This window comes from Lissotriton helveticus, chromosome 8 (assembly GCF_964261635.1).
Source record: "Lissotriton helveticus chromosome 8, aLisHel1.1, whole genome shotgun sequence".
Classification (NCBI taxonomy): domain Eukaryota; kingdom Metazoa; phylum Chordata; class Amphibia; order Caudata; family Salamandridae; genus Lissotriton; species Lissotriton helveticus.
The window spans coordinates 40,942,292-40,969,365 of record NC_136069.1 but is presented as its reverse complement, the minus strand read 5'-3'; the positions used below and the strand labels follow the sequence as shown (position 1 = coordinate 40,969,365).

The 27,074-nt window shown below is 47.6% G+C and overlaps 1 protein-coding gene across 1 annotated transcript in view; it reads left to right on the top strand.

The window, feature by feature from the left end:
- LOC144773698 (uncharacterized) overlaps positions 1-27,074 on the top strand; it is a 142,647-nt gene that overhangs the window by 58,827 nt on the left and 56,746 nt on the right. Inside the window, exon 3 of the mRNA XM_078658844.1 lies at positions 2,498-3,310. Within this exon, the coding sequence (XP_078514970.1) occupies positions 2,498-3,310 (813 nt within the window). The remainder of the gene's footprint in view (positions 1-2,497; positions 3,311-27,074) is intronic.

Sequence of the window (27,074 nt, the reverse complement as noted above, 5' to 3'; positions counted from 1 at the left end):
TCTACGCTATTCCACTGTACGCCACTCCACTCTACGCTATTCCACTGTACACCAATCCACTCTATGCTTTTCCACTGTACGCCACTCCACTCTACGCTATTCCACTGTACACCAATCTACTCTATGCTTTTCCACTGTACGCCACTCCACTCTACGCTATTCCACTGTACGCCACTCCACGCTATGCTATTCCACTGTACGCCAATCCACTCTATGCTATTCCACTGTAGGCCACTCCACTCTATGCTATTCCACTGTATGCCACTCCACTCCACGCTATTCCATTATACACCACTCCACGCTATTCCATTGTACACCACTCCACCGTACCACATTCCACTTTAAGCCACTCAAGGACACTTTATTGTATAACAGTAACCTTTACAACACTCACCTCTACTCTACTGTACCACACTCTACTCAACGACAGTAAACTGCATGATTTGGAATATTTTTTAACTAAAAATAAAAAAAAACCATTACATTCAGGAAAACAATTTCTCCTTTCTATGCAAACATAACAACTACACAAATATTAAAGTTATAGTTACAATTTACATTTATAATTTATGCACAACCCCCAAATTACTATAAGTCTCACATTTCGGTACACAGTCTGGTCACCTCACCTCACCCGCTACACTACATTAACTATAACTCTGGGAGTTCATTCATTCATTCATTCACTCGCCCCTTCTCCATGCACTAGTTATACCATTGCATATTACATAACGTATAGTGGAGAAGTGTGGCTCAATGGTTAGAGCAGGCAGACCTCGATGCAGAGCTCTGGCCAGGGACCAGGGCTCGATTCCCGCCTCGCCAGGTCTCGGGCTCATTAATTCTCCTGACCGGATATTCTCGCCTCAGTGCCTGTTCTGATCATGGATCCCACGCTGCAACTCTGGGCAATAGCTTGCTTAGTCTCCACAACGGCCCCCACAACACGAGGGATGCCTGGTCTGCACCATGGGGGTGCCCAGGAGTGGACACTTCACAGGGAAAGCCAGGAAGGGTTCCCTTGCGGTATTCGTACAAGCGCCGGGAAACCCACTGCGGGTAGCTGTGCGCTATACAAGTACAAAAACATTTACATTTACATATAGTATGTGAAATAGCATTCATAACAACACTTATGGCACTAAACTGACTTGTGAGAACATAGTGCATGGTAGAGTGGTGAGTTATTGTTATTGTAGGGTGGCGAGTGAGCTGACAAATGTGCACAGAGGTTTGCGAGTTATAGTAATTTGAAGGTGGTGCGTAAATTATAAACAGTGAATGTCTGTGCCAGAGAGTTGGTAAAACCACAATGAAGGGTGTTGTGTGGCAGGCGGTTTGATAAAGTACTGTTTGTTAGTAACTATTGCTAAGAACATGTATCTTGAGATCAAGTGATGTTTTTGTTTAGGATGTCGGGGTAGATGCCTATAGTGCTTGCTGATTGGTGCACACCTTCTTACTACCACCATTGAGTCCACTGACTCTGCAAAGTGACAAAGTGCCTCAACTCTTCAGAAAGTGGGAAGAGACTATCACCAACATTTTGCACACTATTATTTTTTCATGCAAGATTGAAAGCTGAATTAATGTGATCTTAAAAAAGTATCAAGAGTTAGTGGCAAAGACCAGCCCAATCTCTACAATAAAGCCGTGGCTGAAGTGATGGCGTGTCTCAGTCATGGCAACTGTAGTAATGGTATTGTTGGTGTGACAGCAGGGAAGTTATGGGGTGAGGACATGGTAACTACTTCATGAAATGAAAATAGGTACTTAAAAGCGCACAGCTACTCCACAGAGTGTCCCGGCGTTGCTGGTGGGGAAACAACCTTTACAATGCAACTTTTACAACGCACTACCATTACAACGCATTCATTAAAACGCAATATCCCTTACAACGCATGCCATTACAACGCAACCATTACCACGCATGACACTACAACGCATACAATTACAACTCATGTCATTACAACGCATACCATTACAACGCATAGTACCCTTACACTATCCAACACTTACCCTACTGTTGCACCCCCTGGAGTTAGAATAGTAATTTTTACCCCTGCACTATCCAACACTTACCCTACTGTTGCACCCCCCTGGAGTTAAAATAGTAATTTTTACCCCTACACTATCCAATACTTACCATGCATGCAATGTAATGGTATGTGTTGTAATGGTATGCGTTGTAAAGGTAGTATGCGTTGTAATGGAATGCGTTGTAAAGGTAGTTTTTCAAAAATTTGTTGTAATGGCATGTGTTGTAATGGATGTTGCATTGTAAAAAATGTGTTGTAAAGGTATGCGTTGTAAAAGTATGCGTTATAACGTCATCCTGCTGGAGAGTATGCATCTAATCAAATGGCCAGTTAACCCTTTAACTTGTGCATCTACTGGATGGTGGATTGGTCTACAAGGGACTCCATAAGTGCTGGAATACACTTGGGGTTTCGGGTCTTAGGTGAACATGTTTCTAACCTTCTTTTCTCCGTTGCAGAACTGGAAAGAGAAGAGGGACTGTCCGATTCAACATCGAAGGGGGCAGGACCCTCCACAAAAAGAAGAAACAGAGAAGAACCACCTCTCCCATCCAGTGTCCTCAGGTGCACCTGGACTCTGAGACCCCAAGAGGTCCACCCTTAGAGGTGCTGCAGAGCACGACGGTGTTCAACGTCTACCAGAAGGTAGTCCATGACACCGAGGGTGCGGAACCGCAGGAGGTGTTGGAGATGCTTCACCAACTGAACAAATGCCGAGCCGCCAAAGCTGGGAAGAGACGTCTTAGGCTTGTGAGGAAATTCCTGGGAATGGATTGTGCCCAAAGGGTTTGGCCCCTGAACCCAGTTCCAAAAACACTCACCAAACAGCTAGAAGTTGAGGTGACCCATGGAAAAATCAGTGAAGAGTGTCTAGAAGCGATGGGGGGCTTTCTTGGCTCCTTGCTGGAAGAGTCGTTCGGACGCTTTTGGAAGGACATAGCCGAAGGGCTTATAGCTTGCGGGGTGCAGCCTTCCCAGGTAGGACCAGGATGGTGGTCCCGGCTGGAGCCGCTCCTGCACACACTGGCATCAAAGCTGATCCTCCGACGCTTGAAGAAGAGGAAGGCCAGGTTGGTGCACAAGGTCCGGGCCCAGCCGACTCCAGAAGACAAGGACTTGCTGTCGCGATCCCTGCAGCTGGCAGCTGAAGGTTGGCCCACGCTGGAGATGCTACATTTTCTGAAATATCTCCAGACGTATGGACCGATGGAGGATCTTCCCCTGCTGGAGAACCATCTCCGCTTCTGTTACCCACTTTTTTGCCAAATTTTGTGAAGATTCACCAAACAACGCCAAAGTTATAAGGAAACCAAATAAACACTTTTCCAATAGAAACCAGGTCCTAACTACAACTACCTACTAGCGACTGGCAGTAGGTCTTATATATAAATATATATTTACTTTCACTCTTTTTTCTCTGCCCCCTCCTGATCCTCATCTTCAGTCCATTAAATGTGTCCTCATAGTCATGTGTTCTCTGTCCTTACTTCCCACCTGTGCCCTTTCTTCCATTTCCCTGTCTTAAATTCTACACCATCAGTGGTGCTCCACTCTCACTTTCACCCTCATTCTCTTATTCCTCTCTCTACTTTGCTACATACTCTCCAATCTCGTAGTCCATCTACTCTCCTTCCCTTTACACCCCTTTTTTCCTTCTTCCATCGCCTTCTAACTCCATCCTTCTAAAGTCATTTTTACCACTGTCACACCACGCTCACTAGTCACTGGGGGGCATATTACCAAGTATGCCCCCCATACTTGGTATGGGGGGCATACCAAGTGCCCCACTTTCTGGCAGCCTCAGGGAGGAGTTCAAAAATCTTGCTAATGGAATTTAAAATCATGAAGCCCCTGCCTGCAAGGGCTTTTTATCTGACTATCAAAGGTCAGCTTGGCATCGAACCAGTGAAGTACTGGGTTTTTCGGAACCCAGCGGTGTCAGGGTACACCCTAAGACTTCGGGTACTTCCTGATTCAGACACAGAAACTCAGAGTCTTCTAGGTGAAGTCAAAGATCGAATTTATTGGCTGCAACCAAGTAACAGGCGTCCTAGAAGTACAACACGGTGTATATTCTCAGGAGACTGCTCAATCTTACAAAGCCAGGCTTCTCTTTTTATACAAAATATTACGCTTAAGGCAAACATTCTTCACATTTTGGTAGACCATTCACATGTTTTCACTACAAAGGAAAAGCAGAGTCATGATGACAAGCCCATATTTTAGTTTGTTCAGCCCACAATAAATTATCCGGCAAGGCCCAGTATTTTCATCAGATATCGACGGACCCCCAATAAAAACGGGCACCTCCTCCTTGTAAAGTAAGTCGTAGAGAAAGAACAGGGACAGGTGTGAGCAAGATTAGGCAGGGTGTGTGTTTGATGAAAAGGGTTTATGGTGGGCTGTGCCTTGATGCTATCCCGCTCGGCCACTGGGAAAGGAAGTGGCCGAGCAGGTTCGGCCTGGGGCAATGGTTCCAGCTTGCCCAGGTTGCGGAGAAGTCAGCTAAGGTGTACGTGTCCTTTGCAATCGAATTTGGCTGTGGTTATTGGCCTATGTGAGGGCAACTCACAAAATGGCTGCCATACACAAAATGGAAGCCAAGGGTTCAGGACGATAATGATGATTTCGAGGTAAATTCGTCACCCGAAAATGCTCGTACATAGTGTACTTGTCATTCTCGGTCTTTTGATACCAAAATCGTCATGTTACGATGAAGTTTATTACACGAGTCCAGAATTTTAAGTACTACAGACACTCCTTGTGCCCTTACATAGGCAATTTAACCTATCCTCATGCTAATCTGAGTCCAGGTCTATATTCCTAAAGGCATTGAGATGTTGCTGTAGCATCATCCTATTACTTAGCTCGTCTCTTGATACAGGTTTCCTTACACACGATGTAGCACATAGGCCACATATTGCAGGAGCACACTGTACGCACAGACAAAACAGGAAAAGGATAGCTAAGATCACCCCAACGACCATCAGAATTTTCCATCCCCAGGCGGATATCAGTTCCCAGAACCATCCCATCAATGACCAATCTCCTTTATCTACATGAATAGATTCGGAAATCTTATGCAGTTTGGAGATGGCCTGGTACACTGTTGGAGCGTTATCTGGAATGAAAACACAGCAACTCGATTGGATCAATTTACATACCCCACCTCGGTCTGCAAGGATGACGTCTAACGCGACCCTGTTCTGAAGGGTCATAAGACGGTCCGACTGGAGCTCAGCAGTCAAGTTACTAAGGGAAACGGCAGTTTCAACTACGGTGGACTCAACCACCCTTGTCAATTGCCTTATGTTTCTGCTGTTAACCATTGGTCCCCAGAACGGCAGAAAACCCTTTACCAAATCCCCAAATTCTTGTCCTGCAGTGTCTTCTTTACTCAAGACACCGCTAACTATCCTTGTCTTATGGTAATCTGCCGCAGCTGTGTAGGTGGGAGGCAACAGGAACGAAACAAAACATGTGCCCGAAAAGTCAGGGGGCAAACATGTATAGGCTCTATCATGGCAGATGAAATAGGTACCCTTAGCTGCTAGGAACGAAGGGGAAGTCTGAGACGCAAAAACGTACGTTTCAGTACAGATACTCTTCCCTATCTGAGCTCTGGGATTCTTGCCAGTACCTTGCAGGTATAAGTGACCCTGATGGGGTACAATCCAAATCGGGGAAGATCTCTTAGCTTGCTGTTTCTCACTCAGAGTAGTTCCATATCCGGTTACGTTCCATCCTATATATACTAGCGTCTCATCTCTCGGGATAGTCTCGTAGGAAATATCTTCCTTAATCATGTCTACTATACCCTTAACTAGAGCGCAATTCTTAGGATTGTCTGTTACAAAACGTAGGGGGTAGACTTCATGTGCGTAGATGAACATTGTTCTGTATGCCCACACAGAACCATTGTGGCTGAATGGCAGGACCAGATAGGGAATACCTTTATCCGTTGTGTGAGGCATAAGACCACACACCCAACAGTTAGTCGTGTTCATTACTAGTTGGTGTTGGTGCAAAAGCTGAACGAAGGAGTTATTAATGAACTCTAATCTCCTAGCGGATTCATGTTCATGAAAAGGGTGGAAAGAATGCGAGGAAACAGTAGGAGGAGGTACGGGCGATGTAGTGGGTGCAAATGTCACTTGTAAAGAAAATAAGACATATCCTGTTAAAAACATCATTGCACTGAATAACATGACAATGCATAATAATAAAAAACGTTTCTTAGTCCTCAATTTACATATTCTGGCTTTAAAAGTCATTGTTTTGGCAGGTCTCTCCATCTCGAAAAACTCCATCGTCTATGCAATGTTGCTCGCGATGGTTGGGTGTTCTATGCTAAGGAATGCTTCTGTCAGTCCAGGGCAACTCCCTTAGACCAACCGGAACTGTCAACCTAACGTCTTCAGCTGCGCCCCAAAGACTTTGGGCAACCGCGACCCTACAGCGGAACCCGGATGGTGGTTCGAAAAACAAAAATAAAAAAGTTTCTCAGATGAGAGAGCTGCACTTTCAAAAATAGAAATAGAAAAGACAATTTTAATAGTTCATAATTCTCGGCCTCAGATTATATCGTTGTTTTCCCGGTACTGTCTGATCTCGGAAAAGGAGTTCAGGTTCTGTCGTGTCCAATCGAATTGATGGTGGTACAGTTTGTTGCAAAATATTGTCACTCTCTTTTTCAGTAAGTGTTCCTTTTATACGTGCATCGCTGAAAGGCAGAAAACGAGGCACAGTTTCAGTCTCTGAGTCCGCGACAACCTCCTGGACCCACTGGTCGTACGGCAGAGGCAAAGGTACCCTCTTGCAGTGTACGCCGTGGATCCAGTGCTTCTTTCCTTCCACTCGAACAGCTGATCTTGTTGAAAGAAGGACGAGGTGTGGGCCGGTCCACCGGGGCTGGTCGTTCTTTGTTCGCTGAAAATTCTTCACCAGCACCCAGGATCCAGGATCAATGTGATGACCTGGAGCTTCAGAGGCCTGAGGCAGAGTATCGTGAACCTGTTGGTGTAAAACAGGCAATTTAGCCGTCAATTCGTACAAATAGTCAAGCAAAACAGGGTGTTCGATTTCACTGAATTTTGTCGGCCTTGGCACTCCCCATATGTTGGCTGGGCGGCCAAACACGATCTCATAGGGACTAAGTCCCACTCGCGAATGCACAGTCATTCTGGTGGATAGGAGTGCTAAAGGCAGAGCGTCAGGCCATTTAAGACCAGAGCTTGCTTGAATTTTGGCCAGTTTAAGTTTTAACGTGCCATTGTAGCATTCTACTAGTCCAGCTGATTGGGGGTGTTTTGCAGCGTGGAACTTCTGTTGGATGCCTAGCCCTTCACATACTTTCTTCATCACTTGACCCACAAATTCACTCCCATTGTCGCTCCAGACCATTCTCGGCATTCCAAATCTAGGGAAGAACTCTTTCATAAGGGCTTTAGCTGTGGACAAGGCAGTATTGTCCTTTAGGGGATATGCTTCCACCCATCTTGAAAAGGCACAAACAACAACGAGTACGTATTTTAAATTGTTGCACCTCTCCATGTGGATAAAATCTAGCTGCAAGACCTCGAACGGATACGTAGAAGGCGCAAAATGACCAGCTGGTGTTGGGGTTCCCCTACCAGGATTGTACTTCAGACACACCATGCAATTCTTGACCACATTCTCTGCACATTTAGGAATTCCAGCATTTTGCCATACCGGAACCAACAACTTACAAATCCCTTTCACACTGATATTAGCCATTCCATGTGCCATTGTAACTACTGCAAGCACGTACGCATCGGGCAAAAACCATCTCTAATGCTCTGACAATTCAATCCAACAACCATTTGCATCCATTCTACCCGTATTTTTTCTCCACACACTCAACTCTTTGTCTGTAGCTTCAGCTTGAATTGATTTCACACTCTCTATCGTGTCTTCACACATTCCAACGTCACCAACCCATCTTGCAGGGCCCGCAACATACATTCGACTCATCACATTCCTTGCTGTGTCTTTTGCGACTTCGTCAGCAAATGCATTACCACGACCAACATCATCAGTCACTTTCTTGTGAGCACTACATTTCACAATCGCAGCTTGTAGCGGCAAGGTCAGTGACTCAAGGAGCTCATTCACCAACTGACCCTGCTGAATCTTAGCTCCATGCGAGGTCAGAAATCCACGTTCTTTCCACAATCGTCCAAAACTGTAAGCCACACCAAATGCATACTCTCTGTCGGTGTAGATGGTCACTTTCATTCCTTTCGACAACACACATGCTCTCGTAAGTGCAATCAACTCTGCTGCTTGAGCTGAATTATGTGGAATACGTGCAGTTTCAACAATCGTATGCTAAGTCGTGACAGCATATGCTGCAGTCGTATCACCATTCGGAAGCTTGAAGCATGAACCATCCAACCATAATGTACCATCACACTTTACAAGAGGAGTATCTTGGAGGTCTATTCTCCCTTTCGTTTCTTCTTCTGTTCTGAGAAAACAATCATGCTGTTCAGAAGCATCTAACTCTTCTACAATCTGCAACAACGTAGCTGGATTTAGCGTGTTACATCTTTTTATGTGCACATGACTCGCTAACAATGTCAACTCGTAACCAGACAACCGAGCACTAGGTAAGTGCTGTGTCTTGGTTCTGTTTAACAAAGTGTCCACTGCATGTGGAACCATCACAATCAATGTATTATTCATCACTAAACCAGCAGACTGTCGAATAGAAACAGCTGCTGCCGCTGTTGCTCTTAAACAACTCGGCAATGCTTTAGCTACCGGATCCAAAGTTGACGAAAAATATGCACATGGACTGAAGGACTGGACTATTTAAGGCCCAGCGGTGCCAGGGAACAACACCTAAAACCTTCGTGGGATACCTGTTCTGGCGCACTAAAGACAGAGACACGGGAGACTTCCTTCGGCGTCAAAGATCAGCGTTTATTACTGCAGGGAGGAAAAAGTCACGAGAAGTACAACAGCGTGTAGGTTCTGAGAGTCTGCTTCAAATTGCATATGTGAGTCGCTCTCTTTTATACAAGATTTTACCATTGCACAACATGTGAACAAAAGGTTACAACCCAGTTCCCACAAAAAAACTTCAAAAGGGTTGCTTTTATGTTTACAGAACCCCGGAACATAATCACAGTAACATTGCCGGTTCCCAACTGTAAAAGCACATCTTCCCACCATTAGGCACATTCCACTTGAGTTGTAAATAAGCAAGAGAAAGAGACAAGACCAGCTGCAAGGAAGTCAGACAGCAGGGAAGAGATAGTGCGAGGATAATATTGGATGCGTAATCGTAGCTTAAAAGGGCTTGATCCCAGCATGTGCGAGGCTGAAACAATAGACCGGCACGGCAGAATCACCTTCGAGCGGAGGCAATTGCCTTAGCAGTGTCCTTCCCCTAGTCATAAAAGACGCATGAAAGGAATATGCTTCTTCCGTAAAGCTTGGGAACTAAAGGGTCACGATGCGGACAGTTGCCTGTTCGCTGACTACGTGAGGGCAAGAAACAAAATGGATGCGGTCTCTAAAATGGAACCCAAGGGTTCAGATGTAGAAACACGTAAATAAGGCGAAGCATGCCAGGTAGTGTAGCGAAAACGCGTACACTTACTGAACTCGTCATTTACGGTTCATAGATACCTTACTTGCCCATATTCGTTCATGCCCGGAACACCGTAACGATTCTCACGGAACCTCAGACGCTCCTTTTGCCCTCATGTAGGCAAGAACTAGTCGAAGTCAGAGTCAATCTCGATATTCATCAGATCATTCAGATGTTGCTGGAACATTATTCTATCCATTAATGCCTCTTTGGTAACAGATGGCCTTCTTATACACGTTGTAGCACATAGGCCACATAAGGCAGGACCACACTGCACACAAAGACAACATGTGAATAGAAACGTCACAACAACCCCTACAATCATCAGAATCTTCCAACCCCAAGTCGATATCAGACCCCAAAACCATCCTAGAAGCGTCCAATCTCCCTCGTCCACGTGTATGGACTCTGAGATTTTATGCAACTTGGAGATGGCTTGATAAACCGTTGGTGCGTTATCAGGTATGAAAATGCAGCAGCTCGAATGGATGACCTTACACACACCACCTCTATCTGCTAGTACAATGTCTAGAACCATACGGTTCTGTAACGTCATAAGCCTAGCCGCTTGAAGCTCTGCTGTCAGATTACCAAGGGCGCTTGCAGTTATGTTAGCAGTTGACTCTACTACACGAGTTAACTGTCTCAGATTTCTGCTATTGACCATAGGGCCCCAAAACGGTAGAAAACCCTTGAAGAAGTCTCCTGCTTCTTGGCCGGAAGTATCCTCTTTACTAATGACACCTCTCACAACTCTGGTTTTGTGATAGTCGGCAGCAACAGTGAAAGTCGGGGGTAAGGGATTTGCAATATAGCAGGTACCTGAGAAGTCATGAGGTAACCACGTATATGCTCGGTCATAACATACAAAATAGGTACCCTTGGCAGTCAGAAAGACAGGGGAAGAGAGCATCGGTAGAACGTAAGTATCCACACAAGCACTCCTCCCGAGCTGGGCTCTCGGATTTCGGCCACGACCTTGCAGGCAAAAGTGGCCTAGGTGAGGTACGATCCAAATTGGCGATGAGCTTTTAAGCTGCCTATCACCCACTGATATACTATACTCAGCCTCACTAAGGTACTTATAGGCTTGTACCTCCTCCTCTGGGATAAGTGATGGATCAAATATATCTCTATCTAAATCGGCAATAGCTATCACCAGAGACTTGTGGTACGGGCCAGGACCAAGGTTTGCTGAGCGTGGCTCTCGATGGGGGTAGGAATCTAGTGCACTACGGAACATGGTTTGGAATGCCCGAGCTGACCCCTGGGGGCTGTACGGAAGAACCAAATATGGGATACCCCTGTCCATGGTATGTGGCATTAGCCCACACACCCAACAATTTGTAGTATTTACCACCAACTGATGCTGATGCAAAAGTTGCACAAAGGAATTGTTTCTAAACTCCGCACGTCTGACTTGTTCATGTTGGGGCAGTAGGTGAAAAGAATGTGGAGAAACAGTAGAGACAAAATTTAGATCATGAGAAGGAGAGGTAGGTAGGTAAGGCAGAAGGCAGTAATGATTGAAAACCAAAATATACTCCACCCACCAGCAGCATAGAACAGTTAGGAACAACATGAAAACCTGTAATAAAAAAACATTTTGTTCGAAATGTGCTGTACAATTTAGATCTTTGCGCCGTCTTTTCCTCTAGCTTCGACAGCTTGGAGAACTCCATCCTCTAACAACCGTCCGCAACGTTCTTGACGCACTTCGTTCTGAGTAGCGATTATCAATTCCCAGGAGTTCCCAGAAATCGACAAAAGAATCGACCTAGTGTCAGAAACCTGCTAAACAGAAAGAAGTACCCGCGCGGCCCTACGGCCAACCCAGATGATAGGTTTTAATCAGTTAAATAATCAATTTCATATACGTCTCCTAGCTGTTATGGAAAAGAAATATATACATAATAAAATGTCCACAATGGTCAAGGCAAAATGTGAGGGGGTATTTTGAAATCAAAATAATAAAAATGTATTCATCCTTATTGTGTGTACGAAGAAAGTATCGGTTTCTTCCGGGTCGAGTCTGATCTTCAAACAGTGGATTGGATGGCGAAACAGTGTTCGATTGTTCAGGCAATTGTTCAGCACTTGAATTCTCCAAGGTTGATGGAAAGGAAATTGTTTGAGGGGAATCAACAGGGGTGTCAGATAAAACCAAAGGGTTCCTTATGGGCTGAGCTTCGCTGAATGGGACAAAACGTTGTGGAGCGTCGGTTTCAGACGAGGAAAAACCTCTTCTTATCCAAGTATCCGCTGGCAAAGGAAGCGGAACCTTTTTGGTGTGGGTGGCATGCACCCAGTGCTTCCGTCCCTCCAGCCGAACCGCCGTCCTCGTTGCCAGTAGCACCTGGAAGGGTCCCACAAACCTCGGCTCGAGGTTTCGTTTTCGTCCGAAATTTCTGGTGAGGACCCAGTCCCCTGGTTGGAGCCGATGACCAGGACCCTCTGTTTGTGACGGCAGAGCCTCAAAGACCTGTTGATGAATCAAACTCAATTTAGCAGTCAGATCATGAAGATAATCAATCAACATTGGATATTCAATTCTGTCAAATTCTTTAGGCCTTGGAACTCCCCAAATGTTCGCAGGACGGCTGAACACAATTTCATATGGGCTAAACCCTACTCGAGAGTGTACAGTTGCCCTGGTCGATAAGAGAGCTAGAGGCAAAGCGTCAGGCCATGATAAACCAGTTGTTGCCTGAATTTTAGCGAGTTTTAGTTTCAGGGTGCCATTGTATCCTTCCACCAAACCCGCTCACTGAGGATGATTAGCACTATGAAATTTCTGGGATATTCCTAAACCACGACACACACTCTTCATCACACTTCCCACAAACTCACTTCCGTTGTCCAACCATACAATCCGAGGCATGCCGTACCTGGGGAAATACTCTTTGAGCAGAATTTTAGCTGTGGATAGGGCAGTATTATCCTTGAGAGGGTAAGCCTCAATCCATCTGGAGAACGCACAAACCACAACCAGAACATACTTTAAATTATTGCATCTCTCCATGTGGATGAAGTCCAATTGGATGACTTCGAAAGGACATGTAGGAGGGGCAAAATGATCAGGTGGAGTGGGGGTGCCCTTACCGGGATTATGCATCAAACATACCATGCAATTCTTAACCACTCTCTCTGCACATTTAGTAATCCCATCATTCTTCCATACAGGAGACAACAACTTGCATATGCCCTTCGAGCTAATATGTGCTGTGCCATGGGCCATTGTAACAACAGCAAGCACATACGCATCCGGTAACATCCATCTCTGTTTCTCTGACAGATCAACCCAACATCCATCCTCGTCTAATTTTCCCGTGTTTTCTTTCCACTTAGTCTTCTCCATCTCAGTGGCCTCATTCTGTATTTCCTTCACACTCTCCACGGTGTCCTCACACATACTAGTCTCCGCAGGCCATCTCACTGAACTCGTAACATACATTCGGTTTGTCAGATCTCTGGCTGTCTCTTTAGCAGTCTCATCTGCAAACGCATTTCCACGACCAACATCATCCGTCACTTTCCGATGCGCACTGCATTTGATTATTGCCACCTGCTTAGGCAACGTAAGTGCATCCAAAAGGTCATTCACAAGCTGTCCATGCTGAATCTTCGTGCCATGCGACGTTAAGAATCCTCTTTCTTTCCACAATCGCCCAAAACTATGTGCCACACCAAACGCATACTGACTATCGGTAAACACATTCACTCGCTTTCCTCTGGACAACACACACGCTCTCGTCAAGGCGATCAACTCAGCTGCTTGGGCCGAGTTCTGACTCAATCTCGTAGATTCCACAACCGTTCTCAACGTTACTACAGCATACGCAGTCGTCACATCTCCATTTGGTAGCTTAAAACAGGAACCATCAACATACAAAGTACCATCGGGATCTACCAATGGAGTATCTTTTAGGTCAATACGACCCTTCGTTTCTTCTTCAGTTTTTAGATAACAGTCATGTGGTGCTACATCACTTGACTCCGTGTTGATCGGCAATAATGTTGCTGGATTCAACACATTACACCGTTTTATCCGTATGTGACTAGCCAGTAACGTCAGCTCATACCCAGACAACCTTGAACTCGTCAAATGTTGAGTTTTCGTTCGGTTCAAGAGAGTGTCGACTGCATGCGGAACCATCACCGTGAGCATATTATCCATGACCAAACCTGCGGACTGTCGAATGGACGCCGCAGCTGCCGCTGTTGCCCTTAAACAACTCGGCAAGGCTCTAGCTACTGGGTCTAAGGTCGAAGAAAAATATGCACATGGACGCTGTTTGTCGCCAAAGTGTTGCGTCAGGACACTCAACGCACAACCATCCCTCTCGTGAACGTACAGTGTAAATGGCTTACTGTAATCAGGAGTACCTAACACAGGAGCCGAACACAACGCATCACGTAATTCAGAGAAACTTTTCTGACACTCTTCAGTCCATGGCAAAGGAGTCGGAACATCCTTGCACGTGAGAGCTAACAATGGTTTTGCCAATAATGAAAAATTCGGAATCCATTGCCTGCAGTATGATGTAATACCTAAAAAGGCACGTACATCTCTCTGAGTTTTTGGCACAGTCATTCGGGTAATCGCTGCAATTCTCTCTGGGGTCAACCTTCTCCCTTCTTTTGACAATAAGTGACCTAAGTAGGTTACTTCTTGACAACAATATTGCAGCTTAGAAGGTGACACCTTGTGATGCAACTTGTAAGGATTACAATGGTTTTTGGTGGCCTCAACGAGGTCCTGAGGGAAGTATTGCAGATTATGAAATTAATTCATAAAACTGGAAAAAGGTCTCGGTAGAATACCATATAGGTCAATTTTATTACAGTATAATGCAAAAGTAATACAGAATTTTTTAAACAAAAACGATAATTATTTTCTTATCAGGTGCTCACATGTGTGACAAAAAAGTGCTCAAAGTGACTTTAGTGAATATATTAAAAAAGCATTTATATACATTTATATACAAGAATGTCACCACAAGGATATTCCCACACAAATTATATACAATAAAAAAAATGGGAGGATTTCCTTGAGTGTGTCGACGGCGTTTCGATCTAGTTTGTTTTAGATCATCATCAGGACGTGAGCTTCTCTGAAATTAGCGAAGTGTCACCTTTAGTCCCCAGATGGCAGGAAAAATAAATTGGGCCGGTTGTTGTAAAACTACCTTCACGTAGTCTGTGCAATGAGTGCCAGAAATTGCAATATCTAATGTTGTTTGTATTTAGGGTCTTCGTTTCCAAAATGTTATCTCTTCACGTTTTGGAATTGGAGAAGCCACTTTATTCCATGTGCCAGGTCTAATTTTCGTGGCAGGAAAACGTTATAGGATGCGAGGCTTCAATTACTGGTATCGGTAGCTCAAAAACTTCATCAATGCGGGAGTTAAGCACCGCAAAGTTCTGTCACGTTCGGCACCGCAGCTGGCTTCACCTATCTGGCGTTCTATCAAGCCGATAGAACGCCAGATAGGTGAAGCCAGCTGCGGTGCCGAACGTGACAGAACTTTGCGGTGCTTAACTCCCGCATTGACGAAGTTTTTGAGCTACCGATGCCAGTAATTGAAGCCTCGCATCCTATAACGTTTTCCTGCCACGAAAATTAGACCTGGCACATGGAATAAAGTGGCTTCTCCAATTCCAAAACGTGAAGAGATAACATTTTGGAAACGAAGACCCTAAATACAAACAACATTAGATATTGCAATTTCTGGCACTCATTGCACAGACTACGTGAAGGTAGTTTTACAACAACCGGCCCAATTTATTTTTCCTGCCATCTGGGGACTAAAGGTGACACTTCGCTAATTTCAGGGAAGCTCACGTCCTGATGATGATCTAAAACAAACTAGATCGAAACGCCGTCGACAAACTCAAGGAAATCCTCCCCCTTTTTTTATTGTATATAATTTGTGTGGGAATATCCTTGTGGTGACATTCTTGTATATAAATGTATATAAATGCTTTTTTAATATATTCACTAAAGTCACTTTGAGCACTTTTTTGTCACACATGTGAGCACCTGATAAGAAAATAATTATCGTTTTTGTTTAAAAATTTCTGTATTACTTTTGCATTATACTGTAATAAAATTGACCTATATGGTATTCTACCGAGACCTTTTTCCAGTTTTATGAATTAATTTCATAATCTGCAATACTTCCCTCAGGACCTCGTTGAGGCCACCAAAAACCATTGTAATCCTTACAAGTTCTCTCAACCCCAGGTTTTATTAATGGGGTACCCTTGTTCTCTTTAAATACCTTGTGATGCAAGTCACATAAATGCCGCAACAACGATACTGTAGCAGTTCTACAAATATCTTCGGTATCAGCAGCTACCAACAGGTCGTCAACGTACTGAATCAAGGCTGCGCCTGCCGGTAGTACAAATAAATCAAGTTGACTTTTAAGGGCTTGACTGTAGATCGACGGGCTCTCACAATATCCCTGTGGTGCGCGTTTCAATCTAAAACTGCGACCACCTAATGAGAATCCGAATAGGTCTCTGCTTTCCTCAGCAATCGGGATACTAAAGAAAGCATTCTTTAGGTCGATCACCGTGAACCAGGAGGCAGAAGCTGGAATCAGGGTCAACAAAGTCGTGATATCAGGGACCACGGGGAACTGTGGGATCACGATTTTATTCACTTCTCTTAAATCGATTATGAAACGATACACAGGAGGTTTAGATGGATCAGTTCGTTTTAAAATTGGTAGTACAGGACTATTACACACATTTCCTCGAGTTTCTTCAATGACATCCTTTTTTTTTTTTTTTCCAAAACCTTTATTGCACCACATAAACTTACACAGCACGTGGCCCACAACCCAGCGGGCCGGCCGCTACAACATAAAGGAATGAGCCTCTGTACTGGAAAAGTCTGTACATTAGTTACTGTGTCCATGTTCCGGTCAATTCGCTCTTTAGGAAACGTGCCTTATTCACAAGTAAAGTCCTGATCGCCCAAGGTTTAGGTTTTGGTTTTTGTGCTTTAAACAATAAACAAACTTAAAAATCAACAAAGAAATCTCAGGTAGGTCAGCTCGCGCTGAAGCGATTCCGCACACATTGTGCTTTGCTAAGTTCCTGGCAAATTGGTCTGCTAATATATTCTTACAATTACTCATATCAAATAGTGCTGACGACAAGGTTACATGGAAGTCCTACGGTGCACCTGCTTTATTGGCCCCTTCGTGACATCCCCCCATCTCCCCATTGTCTCCCGTTGCCCCCACCCCTCCCCCACTCCACCTCCTCTTGGGGACGCTAATCGTCCTCACCTTCCTCGTCAGACGATAACGGTTCGTCCTCTGGTAGGGGCTCACAGATGTCTCCCCGGTAAGAGTTCCACGGGGACCAGATCTTATTCCATTTTCTCGGGCAGGCCCTGTTCTTATATACCTCCCTTTCTTTGAGCATTACCTTGTCCAAATTCTCACACCACTGTGACCTCGTCGGCACCTCCGTGGCCCCCCATTTCTGTGCTATGTCTCTCTTAGCTATAACCAAACCCAATGTGACCCACTGCAATCCGTACCTGGACAAATCATTAGGTTCCCACACGTTAAGTAAGCATTTGCGCGGTTCAGGGATCAGGGAGGTTCCCACAGTTTGTGATATGGTGCGCAGTATACTTCTCCAGTATTCTTGAATGCGAGGGCAGTCCCATATCGTGTGGAAGAAAGTCCCCTCCTCCCCACACCCTCGGAGACAAAATGGGTGTTGCGCGCGGTGTATGAGGTGTAGTGTCGTCCTAGTATAATATACTCTGTGTAGTATTTTGAGCTGTATGAGCCGGAATTTAGCTGATATACCTACTTCTTTGGGCGAAGCCACAGCTTCGTTCCATTCGGTTTCATCCATAGCTGCCACATCCCCCTCCCACTTTTCCTTAAGTTTGAGCATGGGGTCTGGCAAATTGTTGCTTAACTTTCTATACGTGAGTGAGGTGGCTCGTTCTGGCATATATTCCGTAAGGAGACGGTCTTCAAGTGGCGAGGCCTCTGGCACCTCCGTGTCTGGGGGGATGGCTGCGAGTAATGCGTGTCGGATCTGTGCATATCGAAATGTTTCTCGTGGCCCTAGCTCGTATTGTTCTCTCAGTTGTGCAAACGGAATCACCGTGCCCCGTTCCCACAGATCCCCCACCGTGGACAGGGCTAACATGTCCCAATGGGTGAAGCCTTTACTGTTCCGTAGGTTCCCTAGCGCCCGAGAGTCCCACAGGGAAGTAAGTTTCGTTAACCTCCCTTTCCACCCTAGAGTCGCCTGAGCCCTGTGCCATAACCCCGCAGTGAGTTTTGTGGGTCCCTGAAGTGAGCGTACCTTGCGTTGGTCGTATAAAGGGGCCAACAGAGTACAAGTTCCCAACTGTGTCCTGTCCGCTCTGAACGCTGGGTCATTTTGGGGGGCATGTATCCACTGGTTTATGATTTTCAGCTGCGCCGCCCAGTAATACATTTTCAGGTCTGGTAATGCAATCCCTCCATCGTACCACCCTCTGTGCAGCTTGGCCTGCGCTATGCGGGCCGGGCGGTTACTCCACAGGAGACTCGCCACCACCGCCGACACTCTCCTAAAGTATCCTGGGTCCACCGGGTACGGCGTATTCTCCAGTATGTAAAGGAATCGTGGCAATGACATCATTTTATATAAAGCTGCCCTACCCAGCATCGTGAGGGGCAGCCCGGCCCATACCCCAACGTCTTGTTTGAGCCGTTCTAAAGGAGGCATCAGGTTTTTCTGCGCAAATTCAGTCGGGTCCCTGGTGACATGTATGCCCAGGTATTTGAAGGAGGAACCAGCCTCGGTCAGGGGGCCACGAGCATCCAGAGTCGGGCCTGGTCCCTTCAATACATACAATACCGACTTATTCCAGTTCAACGTGTATCCCGAGACTTTCCCGTGATCATCACACAGAGTCAGAAGCGCCGGAATACTATGGTCTGGGTCAGTGAGGTAAACCAACATGTCGTCTGCGTATAGTGAGACGCGGTCCTCCTCTCCCCCAGCCCAGGAAATCCCTCTAATCAGTGGTGTGGACCGTATCAGGTGTGCTAGCGGTTCCAGGGCGATTGCAAAGAGCAGTGGCGACAGGGGGCAACCCTGTCGGGTTCCTCTACCCAACGGACATGTGCGTGAGATATGACCATTCGCTACCACCTGTGCCATTGGCCCCGCATATAACAGCCTGACCCATGCTATGAATTTGGGACCGAACCCCAAGTGTGCCAAGACTTCGAACAAGTAAGTCCACTCAACCAGATCGAATGCCATTTTCTCATCGAGTGCCAATACTACCGCCAGCTCGAGAATCGACTCCGCTCCCGCCAACACTCCGTGCACTCTTCTCAGATTCAGTGCCGTGTTTCTATGCGGCATGAACCCGGACTGGTCGGGATGTATGAGGTCCGGCAGGTGGGTCAGCAATCGGGTAGCTAGGAGTTTGGCTAGTATTTTAGCTTCTGCATTGAGCAGGGATATGGGGCGATACGAGTCGCAGTCTTCCGGTGGCTTCCCGGGTTTAGGTATCGCGATTATGGTCGCTAATCTTTGGTCTGGTGGGAGCTCGCCTTTCGCTAGGCAATCCTTGTACATGGCCAGTAGGTATTCACTAAGCCGTCCCGATGTGGCCTGGTACCACTCAATCGGGATGCCATTCGGGCCGCTCGCCTTACCGGGCTTCAACGCTCGTATTGCCATCTGGACTTCATCCACCGTTAGGTCTGCCTCTAGTTCTGCTGAAGCCTCTGGCTGCAGCCTCAGTGTGTGGATCGGTTCTAGTGCTGCCCTGGCCATTTCCACCGTCACCTCCCTATCAGACGTGTAGACACCCTCAAAATGGACGGCGAGTATTTCTACGATTCGCTCCGGGCTCGTGTGTAGCGCACCTCCCCTGTCTGTCACCTGTTGGATACCTCTTGAGCTCCCTCCCTTCTTGTCCAACCAGGCCAGCATCTTGCCCGCTTTGTCTCCTATATCATATATTCTGTTCTTAGTTTCCGTTATCTGCCCTCTGACCTGATGCCGCAGATATTCCGTATACGTGTGCTGCTGGAGGCACAGTGTGTGGGTAGTGTCCGGCGTGGGGCGCGTCTCGTGTGTCACTGTCGCTTCTTTCAGTGCCAGCTCTATTTCGGCCAGTTCGCGTGCCCTTTCTCTCCTATAGCCTGTAAGTGTAGCGATTGCGTGCCCCCTCTACACTGTCTTGTACGCTTCCCACAGGGTCGCTGCCGAATGCACGGACTCTAGATTCTCTTCGAAGTAAAGCTTCGTCGCCGCCTTGAGCGCTTTCCTGACTTTAGGCACCTTGAGGTACGCTGCCGGTATAGGGTATATCCATTTACGGATTTTCCCCTGGGTGGAGAGTGTTCAGAGAACCGGGGAGTGGTCCGAAATGCCCCTAGGGTGAATGTCTATGGTGTCCATGTGTTGCATACTTTCTCCCAGCGCCAAGAAGTAGTCTATCCTTGTAAGGCTGTTGTGGACAGCTGAGTGGTAAGTGTATTGACTCATGTTTGGGTGTGCATGCCTCCACATGTCCACCAGACCCATTGCAGTCAGAAATCGTTGGAAGCATGAGGGAACCCCTGACGGTCCTGTGGGCGGGAATCTATCAAGGGTAACGTCCACAGTGGCATTAAAATCCCCCCCAAGTATAATGTCCCCCTCCGGAAGGGCCAGTAGGAATTCACCCAGAGCTGGAAGCATGACTGAATGAAGGGCCGGTGGAATATAGATCGAGACCACATTAAGAAGTCTTCCTTCCCACTGTCCCTGTAGGGCCGCAAAGCAACCCTGCCCATCTGTTTTCGTGCTCAGTGGTATAAATTGGGAGGATTTCTGAAGTAATATCCCAGTCCCTCGAGACCCAGATGAGAACTCTGAATGCACCACCATTCGATAACCTCTCCTATCAAGTGCCTTTACAGTCCCCCCTTGTAGATGAGTTTCTTGCAGAAGCGCCAGAGCCGGCCCTTGTCTTTTCAGTGCAGTGAGTACCAGCCCTCGTTTTACCTTATTCCCCAGGCCCCGCACGTTCCATGTTAGAATGCGAAGGGGTGCACCCCGGGGACTAGGTGCACTCACTTCCCCCCTACGTTGTGAGCAATCTGCCATATTCCATCGTGTGGTTATCCATGTGACCAGTGTGTCCTGCGATCGTCGTGTCCCACCCTTCCTGCCCAATGTGACATCGCGGGCACCCGCCAGCACAACCCGACCAATCCAGTAGATTTCTAAAAGACTCAACTAGCTCCCCTTCTCCCTTCCCCAACTGAACCTGGAGAAACATGCAGCATAATACAATTCGCGGTTCACTTAAAACGTTCAAACATCCCCCCCAGTCCCCCCCCCTCCCTGCCTCCCTGCCAGACGGGCTTAAAACTGACCGCCTCCCCAACTCAGCAGAGTGCTTTACCCAACCCATTAACAGTACTTGCTTGCTGGGGTGAAGTGTCCTCCGGAGTAGACATGACCCCTGCCCTCTCCGGTCTCCCCCAGGCCAGTGTCTAAGCCGGGTCACACCCATGAAGCCACGGCAATGTTCATTCCGTTCGTTGTCGGGGACTACTCCTCCACTTCCTCCAGACTAACGGCGTTTTCCTGCGCCTGTGAGTGCGTTGATTCAAATCCACCTGATGCTTGGGATCTCGGCTGGCTGTCTCCTCGGTGGCTCAGGTTCATTCTCTGAGAGCGGCGGGGTAATCCTACTTGACGCCATCCATCCAGCCATTCACGCGCCGACTCTGGCGTGTCAAAAAACCAAGTCTTACCGTCCGCGACCACTCTCAGCCGGGCCGGGAACAGCATCGAGTACGGCAGTTCCTTAGTCCTCAGTTCCCGTTTGATGTCAAGGAAGGTCCTCCGTCGGCGCGCCACCTCCACTGTATCGTCCGGGAAAAAGGCTATCGTGGAGTTCTGGACTTGAAGCGGCGCAGCTCTCCTAGCCGTCTGTAGGATCGCATCCCGGTCTCGAAAGTTGAACAGTCTCGCTATTATGGGTCTGGGGGCGGCCCCCGTCTTGGGCTGACCCCCTGGAACTCTGTGCGCCCTTTCGACGGAGAAGAAGTGCGAGAGGCCCTTGGGTTTGAGCTGCGTCTTGACCAGGTCCTCCACATACAGATCCATGGCTTTAGTTCCTTCCGACTCCGGGACCCCAAGAATTCTTATGTTGTTGCGTCTCGAGCGCCCTTCCTGATCGTCCAGCTTTTCTTTCAGTGTCTTGTTCTCAGCCGCCACTCGTTCCATTGCCAATTGTAGGTCGGAGACGTCCTCCACTAGAGATTTAGTGACCACTTCGACCTGTTTCACTCTTTCTCCCATTTTCTGGAAGTCCGCCCTCAGGAGCGAGACTTCTGTGGCCGTGGATCCCACTGTGGCCTGGACCTGTGCCAGCGCCTTCATCACATCTTCAAGCGTCGCTTTTTTCGTCCCATCAGTCTCCGGTGACTTTCCCGTTGACGTGCGTGGTTCAGCCTGAGAGTGCGCCTGCCTCTCATACGCAAATTTGTTCAGCGTAGACTGCAACGAGGTGTTCTTCGGGCCCCTGCCTGCCATGTTTCGACCTGGCTTCCTTGCAGTCTGTATTCGCCCCCTGACGCCGGTGAACCCCGATGTGGGGCGTCAGTGAGTAACGGGTGAAGGGTGGACCTCGATGTATGCGTTCACTTATTTCCACTACTTGGAGAGCGGGTATTCCGTGGATGGCAATGTATCGGGCGAGATCCCTGTCCAGACAATCTGTTAGAAGAAGGCTTTAGTTCAAGGGTAGACCCGAGTCAGACCCAGTGCACCGAGCAGCCTGCCCGCCACTCTTCGTTCCTCCTCGCCTTGGGGCGCCGCCCTCCACCTCAATCCGTGCTACGTGACGACGCTTCAGCAAACCCCAATCCAGTGCCAGCTATGTTTGGGTGATGTGGGGTGCAAGTCTCCCCCAGCCCACCGTCAGTTTCTGGGGCTTTATGCTGTGTATGGGGCACCTCGCCCGTGCCCACGTTGCTGCCCGGGCCTTCGCCTCCTCCTTTGCCGCTCCTCAGCTTCTGCTCCCCCCCCTGCCGTGCACACAGCAAAGTCCGCTTCCGTTCCAAATGCGGGCGTTTTCAGAGTGGCACCGACTCACTTCAGGATGCGGCAGGGGCCGCGAGCCGCACGAGTGCAGGTCCCTGTAGTCGGAGACTGAGAGCCGGCCCGCAGCGCCCCCCCCCCAAACGTGCCCTCCGTTCTCCCCCTACCGCCGTCTATATTCTCCGCCTGGGTGCGCCAGTATTGTCCCTGCTCCGCCGCCGTTCGGCGCCCCACAACCGCCGTGGGCCTTCGGGAGCGCAGTCACTCGGGGGAGCCGGGGGGGAGTGCTCCGATCAGTGGTTCTGGCGTGTTGTCAGGGGGGAGGGGCGGGCAACGCTTACTTCCGGTCGCTCCGTGCCGTTTCCCTCTCACTTCCTCCCGGCCTCCAGATCTACGAGATCCCGGTGTTGCTGGAGCGACGTAGGCCCCCTGATGACGGATGCTGGAAGTTAGCCTCCCGGTGTCCGATTTCGGCCGTTTTGCCTCCGGGTGGGTCCCGCTCAGTCCTGGATCCGGGATCCTCCGGTCCGAGGTTAATTGCGGTCGGATTAATGGTCGGATTGTTGTGGGGTCGCTGTCTCACTCACGGAGCCCTACAGCTATGCGACCGCCATCCTCAGCCGCTAAGCCACGCCCTCATGACATCCTTTTTGATCAGGTCGTGCACGATCGCTAATAGCGCCCGTTCTCCCTCAATGGAGATACGATACTGTGGTATACGTGGCAATCGCACATTTGGTTTCAGCTTGATCATATAAGGTGGGATGTCCAAGAGACCCACGTCATTGGGACCTGTGGCCCATAGAGACGCAGGAAGGGAGCTCAATTCCGGCGGGAATTTATCGATCGACAAGTACATAGGAGAGATTACTCTCCGACCTAATGTAAGCTCCACTCCTTCAGGAGAGCAATACAAAGTCGCATATAACCGTTTTAACAAATCCAAGCCCAGAAGATTCTCACCACAACCAGTAGATAGAATCAATGGAGCCTCCAGCTCACGAGGGCCAATCGTAAGGGGCAAAGGGCTAGAGACAGGATTGCTAACCGGGGCGCCAGAGAATCCAACGGAAACATTTGTTAAGCCAGACAAAGGTGCGCCAGGGAGTTTCGAATGCATGATGGAACTTTTTGTCGCACCAGTGTCTAACAGAAAAGGCTCAACTACGCCAGATGTAGCAACTGCGACGTAAGGCCCACTCTGATCAACCGGAACTGATACTACTCCCTCTCTCTGTCGGTGGCTGTCCTAGTAACGGTCATTTACAACAGTCTCATGTTCAACGTAATAGTCGTCCGCATACTACTGCGCTGATTTATCGGACCTTACATTTCGCTGGTCAAAACAGTTATTCGCGTCCGAGGACGTATTAGGGCGCTCAGTCTGATTTTGGAAGGTACCGCGACCTCTACCTCGAGATGCTTGTTGAGGACCACCACGACCACCTTGTGCCGATACACCATTGAGGCGGTCACGCAAAGCGGGACAATCATATTTTATATGTCCCTCTCTTCTACAGTATGCACACTGGTTATACCCAAGCATAGATCTAAAGTCAGAGGAGTCAGAACGTGACTGCATTCTGGAGGATTGCGGTTGTGGTCTATATTGCTGTTGCGAATCAGTGTGATTTGAACGCGGAGGATACGCTTGCTGCAACAAAACCTTCGTTTTGAGCTCCTTCGTTTTCTTATCTACGCGATCACTTTTTTCCTTTTCCCTATTCTCATAATATTGAGCAGTCGCTAGTATTTGAGCAGTAGTGGAAACAGCCCAGGCACTTTCTGAATTTTTCAATTTGTTGCATAGTTCAGGCAACAAATTTAATACGAATTTATCGACAAATAAACGTTGGCCTCCCTCAGTGCCCATATCCTGACCGCTATGATCGACAAATGCCTCTTCAAATCTAGTGAAGAAATCGGAGACACTCTCGTCCTTCTTTTGCTTACAAGCTGATAATGTATCCCAGTTTACTCTCATCGCCGGCATAAGCGTTTTCATGAGCGTAATTATTTTCTGAGGCAGATCCAAAATTAACTGCTCAGGCTTAGCCCCACCAACTTGTAGTCCATCAGCCGCTATTAATGCAGCCCAATCACCACCTAACTCATTCGCATGATTTTCCTGACGAATTTTCGCCCAAACCGGCTGTGGTACTACATTACCGAACAGCATGTCGATGTCGGCAAGGTTCATAATAGTAGCATCTACCAATTGGGACAACTCCTTATAGTAACCCGCCGGATTCTTGCGTGGATCAGGCAAGGACTGTTTGACCTGCAAGACTTCTGATCGCTTCCATGGGAGGTGTATCCAAACTCTTTGGAAATGTGGAAGAACCGGAGGAGCAGCAGCAGCATTACCGGGCATCCATACTGGCGGAACCTCTCTCATAGGATACTGACCAGGAGCCGCTTTCCAATTCTCAGAGTCGTCATCAAACGACACTCGAGAAGGCACTGTCGACCTATGGGCTAACAATCGCTCTAAGGCACGTCGTACATCTCCACCTACAATCATACCATTCGAAAATTGACCCTGAAGTTCAACCATATCGGGCGGTACGTTATCTAAATCGTCGTTATACCATTGTTCCCTCAAAAAGTTACACATTTCTTCGAACACGAATCTCTGCGTAGGCTCATTAAACTGAGAAAACGTCTCGAAGACCATGCGTGGGGGGTAGTTAACAGGATGTCTTATCCACCTACGAGCCATATTCGCTAATGTTGCACTCTCTCTTCCACCAGGGATTTGACTTCGTCTCTGGGGAGTTTCGGAAGCACTGGTTGGTAGTATCGATCCGGATAGTGGGGAATAGAGCATAGCAACAGTATTAGGAATACGGGTACGAACAGAAGGAGAAGAAGGAAAAAGAACAGGAGCGACAATATTAGAAGTGAACGTTGGAACAGCAGAAACAGGCAAGATAGTCGGGGTAACAGAGACTGGAGTTTGCGAAGGCACAGACAAAGGAGCAGTAGGAATAGGAACAGGTGGTGGGACAAACGTAGGATTAACAACGGGCTGACCAGCAGCCGCCGGAACAACAGGAGGGACAACAGGAGGAATTACAGGCGGAACCACAGGAGGAACTACAGGGGCTGTAGCACCCTGTGCATAAGGAGGTGGCGATTTCATCAAATACGCTAACAGGGGATCGTCCTTTGAGTCCTCTTCTTTCTTATCAAGACTAGCTGGTAAAACCGGATAACATTTGTCTATCCTCATGTGATGTAGTCTAGTGGAAACTTCTATTTCTTTCTCTTCTTTATCTCGCTGACATTGTTGTACAACTTGCATTATCGGAACAAACCCTTCTCTTCGATCCTTTTTAAGCTGTTTGATTTCTTTCTGCTTGGCCTCTTTACGCCACAACCGAAAAGAATCAAACATAGCTGGCCTAGCTTTCCTTTTAAACAACTTAGCTTCTAGATTATCTAAAATCGTAAGGTCGAAACTTCCATGCGGTGGCCAACTAAGGACACCATCTTTTTTCGTGTAACGGGTCCAATATTCATTATATATAATAGGGCCCACACCATGTCGACTATAGAGCTCATATATCGGAGTTCCAACTGGAGGTATCGGACACGAATCCTCCAACCGGGAATCCTTGTTGCAACATTTTAAGAAACCAAGAAAACCACTACCAACCTAGTATCAAACTTCAAGGGTTACCGAAGTGCTAAATCTTCGTGAAAGACAAAACCCTCGGTTTTTGGCAATTGCAACTGTCAAATAACAACTAAGAACCAACAACTAAGAACCAACAACTAAGAACCAACAACTAAGAACCACAAATGCAATGGAACCATGCAATACAACAAAGCTTCAACAAGCTGCAACAACCACTAAGGACTGGGAGAGACCCACAAATACTTAACTGAGAGCTTCAATGGCGTCACCAGGAAGGCCCATCTATCGTCTCGCTGTACGAAAGGTCTACGCCAGGCGTCGAAAACAGGTCGACAGTCAGGGCATCGGTCCGTCGCAGCCGTCAGGAGGCGGGAATCTTCGCGGGAAAAATCTTCGGACCACTTGTTTCGACAACAGGATCGATGAAGCGGGGTGCGCCTTTTCCTCGGAGATTTCACACGAAGTTCCTCACAATCTTCAGGCTTTGGACCGGTACCGCCGATGTCGCCCCGCGTTGGGCGCCAACTGAAGGACTGGACTATTTAAGGCCCAGCGGTGCCAGGGAACAACACCTAAAACCTTCGTGGGATACCTGTTCTGGCGCACTAAAGACAGAGACACGGGAGACTTCCTTCAGCGTCAAAGTTCAGCATTTATTACTGCAGGGAGGCAAAAGTCACAA